The sequence below is a fragment of the Mandrillus leucophaeus genome, unplaced genomic scaffold (assembly GCF_000951045.1).
Source record: "Mandrillus leucophaeus isolate KB7577 unplaced genomic scaffold, Mleu.le_1.0 Scaffold1199, whole genome shotgun sequence".
In the NCBI taxonomy this organism is placed as follows: domain Eukaryota; kingdom Metazoa; phylum Chordata; class Mammalia; order Primates; family Cercopithecidae; genus Mandrillus; species Mandrillus leucophaeus.
The window spans coordinates 353,328-364,835 of NW_012100309.1; the positions used below are offsets into that span (position 1 = coordinate 353,328).

An 11,508-nucleotide genomic window follows, 5' to 3' on the forward strand; every position below is an offset into this window, starting at 1 on the left:
TAGGCGCCCGCCACCACGCCCGGCTAATTTTTTTTTATTTTTGTAGAGAAGGAGTTGCTGCCCGCCTTGCCCTCCCAAAGTGCTGGGATTATAGGAGTGATCCACTGCACCCGGCCCCAAGCTGTAAAGTTTACTCTTGAATTTCACCACATCCTCTGAGAAACGGGTATCCAAAAATACACGTCACTAAAAATCCCAAAGTAGCAAAATTTAGTTTATATTTTTAGTTAGCCACATTCTTAAATGTACATTGTTATAAATAATATATTGTGAACACAACTAATAATTTTTCTCACTAAAAATCCCAGCTAAACACAAAAATAATATTTAGAGTGTGATTTAATTTACCTGAAGTTATACAACAAGCAAAACTAATTTATGGTGATAGAAATCAGAACAGAAATGTCTAGAGGGGACTGGATTGGAAAGGAGGATGAATAAACTTCCTAGGGTAACAGAAATGTTTTTTTATCTTGATTGGGGTATTGGTTACATAATGTAGAAACATTCATAAAAGTCATCCAATTGTATACCTAAAATCTGTGTTTTTGGTATATAAATTTTAGTACAATAACAATAAGCCCTGGTTAACTATTATATATTAATACAGAAAAGCACATAATTACATATGAAATAAAAAGGATATAAATTATAATATGCTTTATGAAAATAGCTACATTAAAATAATACAAATAACAACCAACTTTTGCATATTACCAAGACTGGGAAAAAAATCCCAAAGTTTTAACAGTGTTTAAATGTTATAGTAATTTAAAATTTGAATAATTTAAAATGTCCAAAATTTTAACAGTGCTAATAAGATAACAGCTAGTGAGATATTGCTAATGAGATAACAGATTTTTTCTTCTTTTTACTTATATACATTTTCTACTTTTATAAAATGAACATAACTATATTTTAATAAAATTCTATAAATCATTTTTATGCTACGTTGTTATTAAAAAGGCTGAACCTAAATCTCATCAAGCTCTTTGCTCTAATCTCCAGTTTACAGAAAAAAAATGGGAGATTGGGAAACAAGATAAAGGACCCCTACCTAGATTTACCTGATAAGGTAGCAATGAGATAAATCTAGAACAGGCAACATTCTACAGGACAATTAACCCAGTTCCTTCAACAAGTCAAAGGTATAAAAGGTAGGTGAGCCCTGGGAGGAGGAGAGACTCTTTAGATTAAAAAGGAATTAAGAGGTGTAACAATAAAAATGCAATGTGTGAAACTTGTTTAGATCCAGGTTTGAAGAAATCAAGTGTAAAAAGATATTTTTGAGACAATCAGGGAAACTTTGGATATGAACCATATATATATTAAATAACTTTAAATAATTATTACCAATTTAATTAGGTATTATTGTGACACGTTATTATCTAAGACTATATCCTAATATTTCAGAGACTGTTCTCAAAGTATTCAGGGAAAAATATCGTAATACCTGTGATTTGCTTTAAAATACTTTAGAAACTTAAAAAAATGAGTAGATAAATCAAGTGTAACAAAACATTAGACTTGTTAAATCAGTGTAATGAGAATATGGGGTTCTTAGAACAATTTCTCTTTTATGATGACATTTGACTTTTTTCCCATAATTAAAGGCTTTAAAAAAATGAATAGCCAAGTGAGTGCTTAGTGTGGGCCAACTAATTGCTAGATGTTCAATAATACATACTTGATTTAATTTTTAAAATTCTCTACAAAAATGTTACCGCTTTCACTGCAACTCACTCAGGAGTGCTGCATCTGCCATCATTTATGGCCATTCACGAATTCATGTACGTAACTATTTGGTCCTTTTTTCCTAAGACTTAATTATAAAAAGTGAGTAACATAGTTTCTGGCAACCTCCTGGGCTGCACAACTCAGGTTCTCATTGCCAGAGATCTAAGGGGGTTGGGAGGGAGAATGGAAAGAATCAGGAGAATCAGAAGGGCTTTAATATTTCCTTCCCACGTCTTGTGCTTGATATCCTTAAACTCAAAAGGCTATGAAGCTGGTTACAATTAAAAATGTTTTATCAGAAGCAATTATTTCCTGCCTCTCAATTTTTCTCAGTTCATTGAAACCTATGCAGAATGGTCCCTTTTTCCATTGGCTATACCTTTGAATTTCAAGGGGGAGAGCATTACTGGTGTAACAGGCTGCTGAACGGTTAAAAAGTTGGTTTACTTTGAATTTAATAATTTAAGTCAGAAAGTTTTACTGAATGTCTACCTATTGGATTTACACAAGTATCATAGTGATTGTATAGTCTTCATATTTTACAATTAATAATCATTATTTCAAACTTAGGATACACAAAAATTTAATTTAGTCCTTTGTACATATTATTTCATCTAACATTACTTAACATGAAACAAATAGAAAAATAAATATTTGGAGATTCTACTATAAGAAAAAATAATTTGGCCAGGCACAGTGGCTCATGCCTGCACTTTGGGTGGCCAAGGTGGGCGGATCACCTGAAGTCAGGAGTTTAAGACCAGCCTGGTCAAACACGGTGAAACCCCATCTCTACTAAAAACATAAAAATTAGCTAGGCGTGGTGACACACGCCTGTAATTTCAGCTACTCAGGAGGCTGAGGCAGGAGAATTGCTTGAGCCTGGGAGACGGAGGTTGCGGTGAGCCAAGATCGTGCCACAGAACTGCAGCCTGGCTGACAGAATGAGACTCTGTCTCAAAAACAAAACAAACAAAAAAACAATAAAACCATCTGTGAACTCTATGCACTAATTTTATAGTAAGATATTTTTAAACTAAACATGAGGACAATAAATCCTGTCCAAACACTTGTTATTGTTGTTTGGTTTGGTTACAGCAATGGACTAGTAGTTACCTGAATTTAGTATACTTACTTATGATAAAACATACGAGCCATGCCCATTCTTTGCTTTTCCCCTCCTGACAGGACATCTTTCCAGTCCATAACAGCATCCCATCCTTAAGAAAATAAAGAAATATACATTCGTATAAATCATTTGTTTAATTGTTACTGTTTCTACCCTAGACAAGTGATTCCAGATTCAAATTGTCAACATGAAGAACTTGATATTTTATAGAATATATGCTTGGATAAACTACAGAGCCTCATGTATAAGCATTTTGTTTTAGATTTGATATTCTTTTGATGGTAATAACTTCTTATACTGACAAATGATCTTACAAGAATTTTAAACACTGACACTTTAAAAACTGTGTTTGTTTCTCAGTGTCTCCAGTGGATTGATAGGCTTACACTTATCTTGGAGGGAGATGGGAGAAAAGACCCAGTAAATTTTCATACGTCAAGTACAAAGTCTACAAAGGCTAAGAAAGGAACTAATTTAGGTGGCTCCCCTGTGCCTAGCACTTTATGTGAGTTTTCTCATCATATATTTCACAGTTTTGTAAGATAGGTTTTATTTCTTGCATTTTATAAGTGAGCAACCTACAGTTCCTGGAGTAATCGACTTGTCTAGGTTTACAATATTAGATGTCAGAACTGGGATTTATGTTTAGGTCTATCTGATGCTTTTATAGTTTTTCCATGCATGCTATCTCTTAAAACATCTTAACTATTGACTTTCTGTTTGATATTTATTCAAAACGCAAGGATTCTATTTTTCTTACAAAGAGAGTAGGTCTTGCATATTAATATGAATATGTGCCCAGAATACCTGTATATTAAAAATCAAGTTTCAGAATTGTATATATCATCATCTTTCTGTAAATAAACACATACACATATATTTCCAGGAACAGAATTAGATTCATTTCCTAAGTTATCCATTTTTTAAAAATTTGAAAATTTTATAATAAGCCTACTTTAATTTTATAATTAGATTTTTTTAAGATTACTTAAAAATAAAACCATAGTTCCACTACTGGAGAGTCTGATTTTCAAGGAAGAAAATGACTGCCAAAACCTAACAGACACTTAGAGCAAAATTTCTAAAGCCTAAGTGTTCAGGGGTTAACTCTCTTCTCTGGAAAAAATCCACGTTCTCTGTCATCTTTTTACTTGATCAGCTGAACTTTGCCATTAAAATTTTGAAATTTTTGCCACTAAATTTTTGAAATAATCTTGGTCAATAGGAAAGAAAGTAGAAAGTGTAGTCTTCATTGCTTTATGTGAACTGTGTATCTGAAAAGTCAAATTATCAAAAATGATTATTTGATTCTTTTGCTGGTCAGAAGAAAAATTTGGACTTTTTTTTTTTTTTTTTTCTGAGACGGAGCCTCGCTCTGTCGCCCAGGCTGGAGTGCAGTGGCAGGATCTCAGCTCACTGCAAGCTCCGCCTCCCGGGTTCCTGCCTCAGCCTCCCAAGTAGCTGGGACTACAGGCGCCCGCCACATTGCCCGGCTAGTTTTTTGTATTTTTTAGTAGAGACGGGGTTTCACCATGTTAGCCAAGATGGTCTCGATCTCCTGACCTCCTGATCCGCCCGTCTCGGCCTCCCAAAGTGCTGGGATTACAGGCTTGAGCCACCGCGCCCGGCCTGGACTTGTTTTTGAAATCCAAAAGTTCAGAGACTTTGATGAAATAATATATATTAATTGTTAAGCATAAAATGAATCTTTATGTTTCTTACCATCTTCTTCCTTTAAAATTACCACTACAGAGTACATGGCATTAAAAAAATGTATAAAAGCATAAAAAAGAAACTAAAAACAATGGTTGCCTGATGGGGATAGGTGATAACTGGATGGAAGGAAACAGGAATCAGAAGAATCTTTTACAATACATTTTAAAATGCCTTTTCATTTATGAATTATGTGAAAGTGTTACTCCAAAAATTAAATAAGCAAAGACATACAATAAAGGTAATACAACAGATGAAAAATTGCCAATAAAAATTACCTGGAGTGAAAAGGAGACTTTTCCTATTTCCCAGTGACACCTGAAATCTCACTCCCTAGAGGGAATCACTGTTCATTTTATTGGGTAAGCTTCCAGAAATTGTCATTTTTTAAATAAGAAAATGCACATAGGAAATAGACAAATCCTTAAAATTTTATGTTAGGAAAAATAATCTTAAAATACCATCTGATTTAGAGTTCTTGCTTCTAGGGAAAACTGTTGAAATAAAACTTTCCCTGTGATTGAATTTCATAGTACTTATGAAATGTAAGTGATGATTTGAGAAATAGACTTGGATTACTATGCAGTGGAGAAATATTCTGAGCTTAACTTTTTTTTTTCCCTGCTCCCTGAAAGCATGGCACAAGAGAAAAGTATTTGGGTCAAAGGACTTTTTAACTTTTATATATTTTAATAAATCATGTTCTTTGTTCTACTAAACCCAAAGTTTTTGTAGGCAGGCAATATTGCATGATCACGGAACACATAAATCAAAACTCTGAGTCATAATGTTGCCTCTGACCCTGATTTAGTGAGACAAAGTCAGCAAAGAAGAGAATGATTTTCCTGCTTCCTGGAGATGCATATGCTTCTTTAGTTCATGTCCCTTTGTTAACCCTTTTATGCTTTCCTGTTTTGTAACCTAGTTGATGGAATGGAATGTAGTTTTTAATTCCATTTTTATTATACCAACCAAATGATTAGCTAGTCTAAACACGACTTCAGTAGGCATCTTTCAAATTAACTAATGTACTTGCAAATGGAAGTGTTTTCTTGCCTTGCTTAAATATCTCAGGTTTAAGAATTAAGCAAGTAAAACAGATTTCCTTGAAGTTTTGTGTTTTTTTTTATGTTCAAGGGTATAATAGTTTTTATTATTGTTTAAAAAGCTAGGAGTTACCATAGTACAATTGCATACTCTAGCACAGAACACTGACTTTCAAGTCAGATCTGTGCTTGAATCCCTGTCCCACAACTTGCCATGGGACTCTAAGTTACTAAATTTCTGAAATTAATTTTTAAGATGAAGATAGTAAAACCTACATCACTGGACGATTATGGGTATTCAATAAGATGATATATGTAAATTCTACATAGTAAGCACTCAATAACCCATAACAATTATGATTACATTTTTAAGTTTGGAAAATTCTTGGAAAGAGTTCTAGACCTTCTTGATGACTTCTAAAAGAATAGACTATTTCATCTTTATTCTAAATTTCTATTTGGATCATTAGATTTCAAACTTCCTCAAAATAACTTGCCCAAGATAAACATGTAGCATTTATTCTACCACAGCCTTCTGAAACTCCAAGGAGTTGACCACATGAAACAAAAAACCAATCTGCTTTCCATATATAGTAGGAATGACAAATACCAAAAATTAGAAGTATTTTTCTTGCCTGCCTTATTTGTTTATTGTAAGGATCAAATGAAATAATGTATGTGATATTGTTATATAAAACTTCAAGCATTATCACACAAAGACAAAATACAGTATCAATATTACAACTACTAATATTACCATTAGCTACTAATTCTTTTTTTTCTTTTTTTTTTTAGACAGGGTCTCACTCTTATTGCCTGGGCTGGAGTGCAGTGACGCAATCACAGTTCACTGCAACCTTGACTTTGCGGGCTCAGATGATTCTCCCACCTCAGCCTCCCAAATAGCTGAGACAACAGGGGTGTGCCACCGTTCCCAGCTAATTTTTGTATTTTTTATAGAGAAGTGGTTTCACCATGTTGTCCAGGCTGGTTTCAATCTCCTAGGTTCAAGCTATTAAGCTATTTACCCTTCTCGGTCTCCCAAAGTTCTGGGATGACAGATGTGAGCTGTCAGACAGGGCCAGCTACTAATTCTTGTGTACTCATATGCCATTTTGCTAATGTTTTACATACAGTCTTATTTGATCTTCACAAAAAACTTGTAAGGTAGATATTTAACCTCATTTTACAGTTGAAGATACAGAGAACAGGGCTAATCAAGATTTAATTCCAGAACTCTGAGTTAAAAGTCCATATTCTCAATCACTGTACTACTACTCTACTTCTAATAATGTAAGCGGGCTGTGAAACAGAACATAAAATCCATTTAAAATTAATCTTGGTGTCTCATTTGTTATTTCAGTCATTTTTCTAGACTATCAAATTATATGAATTATTACATTATTTGAAAGTGTGAATATTATTTTTTGTTTTATTTTATTTTTTAACTTTTAGGCTTGGGGGCACATGTGAAGGTTTCTTACATAGGTAAACACATTTCACAGGGGTTTGTTGTACATATTATTTCATAATCCAGGTATTAAACCCAGTACCCAATGCTTTTCTTTTTGCTCCTCTCCCTCCTCCCACCCTCCAACCTTCAAGTAGACCTGAGTCTCCGTTGTTTCCTTCTTTGTGCTTGTAAGATCTTATCACTTAGCTCCTACTTGTAAGTGAGAACATGCAGTATATGGTTTTCTGTTCCTGCATTAGTTTGCTAAAGATGATTGCCTCCAGCTCCATTCATGTTTCCACAAAATATGTGAGCTCATTCTTTTTTTATAGCTGCATAATATTCCATGGTGTACCTGTACCACACTTTATTTAATCTATCGTTGATGGGCATTTACGTTGATTCCATGTTTTTGCTATTGTGAATGGTGCTGTGATGAACATTTGTGTGCATGTGTCTTTGTGGTAGATGATTTATATTCCTCTGAGTATAAACCTAGTAATGAGATTATTGGGTGAAATGGTAGTTCTGTTTTTAGCTCTTTGAGGAATTGCCGCACTGTAGCTGAACTGATTTACACTCCCACCAACAGTGTATAAGTGTTCCCTTTTTCCTACAACCTTGTCGACATCTGCTATTTTTTGATGTTTTAATAATAGTCATTTTGACTGGTGTGAGATAGTATTTCATTGTGGTTTTGATGTGCATTCTCTAATGATCAGTGATATTGAGCTTTCTTCATATGCTTGTTGGCTGCATATATGTCTTCTTTTGAAAAGTGTCTGTTCATGTCCTTTTCCCACTTTGTAATGGTGTTGTTTTTCTCTTGTAAATTTGTTTAAGCTCCTTATAGATGCTGGATATTAGACCTTTTTCAGATGCATAGTTTGCAAATATTTTCTCCCATTGTGTAGGCTGTCTGTGTACTCTGTTGATAGTTTCTTTTGCTGTGCAGAAGCTCTTAAGTTTAATTAGATCTCACTTGTCAATTTTTGCTTTCATTGTGATTGCTTTTGGTATCTTTGTCATGAAGTCTTTGTCTGTTTCCATGTCCAGGATAGTATTGCCTAGGTTGTCTTCCAGGGTTTTTATGGTTTGGGGTTTTACATTTAAGTCTCTAATCCATCTTGTGTTGATTTTTGTATATGGTATAAAGAAGGGGTCCAGCTTCAGTCTTCTGCATATGGCTAGCCAGTTATCCCAGCACCATTTATTGAATAGAGAGTCTTTTCCCCTGTTGCTTATTTTTTCAGCTTTGTTGAAGATTAGATGGTTGTAGATGTACGGCCTTATTTCTGCAGTCTCCATTCTGTTTCATTGGTCTCTGTGTCTGTTTTTGTATCAGTACTATACTATTTTGGTTACTGCAGACCTGTAGTATAGTTTGAAGTGGGGCAGTATGATGCCTCCAGCTTTGTTCCTTTTGCTTAGGATTACCTTGGCTATTCAGGTTCTTTCTTGGTTCCATATAAATTTTGAAATAGTTTTTTTCTAGTTCTGTGAAGAATGTCATTGGTAGTTTGATAGGACTAGCATTAAATATGTAAATTGCTTTGGGCAGCATAGCCATTTTAATGATATTGATTCTTCCTATCCATGAACATGGGATGCTTTTCCATTTGTGTCTTCTCTGATTTCTTTGAGCAGTGTCTTGTAATTCTCATTGTAGAGATCTTTCACCTTCCTGGTTAGCTATATTCCTAGGTATTTCATTCTTTTTGTGGCAATTGTGAAGGAGATTGTCTTCCTGATTTGGCTCTTGGCTTGGCTGTTGTTAGTGTATAGAAATTTAGTGATCTTTGTATGTTGATTTTGTATATTGCAACTTTGCTGAAGTTGTTTATCAGCTGAAGGAGATTTTGAACTGAGACTATGGGGCTTTTTAGATATAGAATCATGTGTCTGCAAGCAGGGATAGTTTGACTTCCTCTCTTCCTATATGAATGCCCTTTATTTCTTTCTCTTGCCTGACTGCTCTAGCTAAAGTGAGATTATTATTATTAAATTATTTGAAAGTATCACTAAACACAGAGAGTATTATTAGACAATAATTCTATTTTAAGCTTATATGTACAAATGTTATTTATACTCTTTCAAAAATGTTTTATGCTGAAAAAACACAATACAGAAGTTTCTGACTTTAATTATCTGTGTGCTGCTTGAGAGCAAAAAAAAGATACTGATAAGATTGTGGGTCTGAAACCAAAAAAAAAAAAATAAGTTCTGTGGTATCTACTTCTCAAATTATTTAATTTAATGTAAGCTGAGGGCTTGTAAGGCTAATATTTCTGTCACAGAGTTTACATACATCTAGACTGACAATGGCCTCAGGGACTTTGTACATTCAAATATAGAAGAAAAAAGCTTTTTTTAAATGTTAGCTGCACTGACACGGAGACTTGATAAAAACTTAATGTGCTGCATTAAACATAACACAAGCAGAAAAAGAAATACAAATAATGGAACAGCAATAAAACTCCATCTTTACACTTATGTGCTTATTTCCGATTATAGCATACATTCAAATTAAACCACACACTAAATATATACCCAAGGTTACTTTTTAAAAGTGAAGTTAAATGCATTAAAAAAGAATGATGGACTTTACCTCCTTCTCTTTGAACTATGTGATAGAGATGGACATTGTGTAGGATACGTTCCAGATCTTGGTCTGTACAACCTTTATCATGCATATCATCCACTGAATCAGGGTAAATGACTTGATCGCGAAGACTTCCAAGAGACATATATGGCCTGTAAAACACCAAGCACACAAGAATCCTAGTGGAAAGTCATGATAACTTACTCAGTGTGACATCTTGGTAGTCTGAAAACATCAGTGAAGACTTTAAACACTACATTTCCAGGATGATATTTGTTACCTGGTGATGAGTACTTCTCCCTCAGGCACTGCTAAACGATACCATTATGTTTACATAAAAACTTACTGGCACATGGACACAAGAAAAGCTTCTCTAAGAAATCATCTGACATTTCTTTTTTCTAAAAAATTTTATTTTATTTTATATTTTGTAGAGACAGGGTCTTGATATGTTTCCCCAAGCTAGTCTCAAACACCTGCCTCAAGTGGTTCCTCCTAACGTGGCCTCGCAAAGCACTGGGATTACAGTTGTAAGCCACAGAACCCAGCCACATTTAACATTTTCAGCAGAAAAATACTGTATATACTTTGTTTCACTGTATTTGATAAATATTGCTTCTGTAATTCATCTATAATTATTTGGGTTACATATAATGCAATTTGGGTTTTGACCCAGCAATGTGAACAAACAAAACAAAAAAATGTAATTCATGGTAAGAAAAACACAAATTACATTGAGTTTCTTGCTTTTCAGATTGGCAAAAATTCGACAACTTGATAACTCACTCCACTGGCAGGCCTATGGGTAAAGGAGTGTTCTCATACTACAGTGAAAATGCAGAATCATACAACTCTTACAGAGGGGATTTGGAAAACTGACAGAGCATTTGCCCTTTGACCCACTTCTTGGAATTTACTCTGAAAATATACTTCTAAAAATACAAAAAAAGATGCATGCAGTTATTCATTACAACTTATTTGTAATAGCAAAATATTGAAATGCAACATAAATACCCATACAAAGAAGACTGACGGAATAAACTATAGTACATCCACTATGCAGCTATAAAAAAAAGGATGAGGAAAACCTCTATAAACTGATATAAAGTGATTTCTATGATATATTGTTAAGTTGAAAAGCAAAATGCAAAAGTAGACTTACAGCAGGGGTTCTCAACAACGGCACTTTGGCTTATTGAACCAGATAATTGTTTGTTGTCGAGGGCTACCCTGTGTATAGTAGGATGTTTAGCATTATACCTGATGTCTACCCACTAGATGTCAGTAGCACCCCTTCCTGTAGTGAACAAAAATAATTGTCTCCAGATATTGCCAAATATCTCTGGGGGACAAAATCTTCCCAGTTGAGAACCACTTCTATGTAAAAAGAAAGCAAAATGAAGTATAGACATACCCATTTATATTTAAAAAAGGAAACACAGGAAGAGTAAACCTGAAACTAGTGAAGTTGGTTAGCTACAGGAGGTGGGAGGAACAAGGTGGAATGGACAGGCAGGAAAAGGCCTAAGTATCCTTTCTATTAATAAAGTTTTTACTTTTGGAATCCCTCAAAGTGTTACTATTCAATAAATAAACAAAATTAAACCAACAAGAATGAAGGAAGAAACCTTAAAATTGAATACAAACAGAAACAATTTAACTGAACAGTATATCCAAAGGATAAAGTAACCACACAGCCAGGGGGATGGAGGTGGGGATGAATTAATCCATGTGACTTTTGAACTTGGCTACATAATTTCAGTCAAGGACAGAAAGAATCATGTGGAAATCTTGAAGCTTACTTGCAAATTTATTTTTGGTAATGATA

At 34.2% G+C, this 11,508-nt stretch overlaps 1 protein-coding gene across 1 annotated transcript in view; it reads right to left on the reverse strand.

Annotated features, from left to right (window-relative positions):
* Positions 1–11,508, reverse strand: part of ABCD2 (ATP-binding cassette, sub-family D (ALD), member 2) — a 71,604-nt gene that overhangs the window by 23,316 nt on the left and 36,780 nt on the right. The window contains exons 7-8 of the mRNA XM_011967624.1: positions 9,687–9,832; positions 2,873–2,957 (exon numbers count right to left, since the gene is read on the reverse strand). Of these exons, the coding sequence (XP_011823014.1) occupies positions 2,873–2,957; positions 9,687–9,832 (231 nt within the window). The remainder of the gene's footprint in view (positions 1–2,872; positions 2,958–9,686; positions 9,833–11,508) is intronic.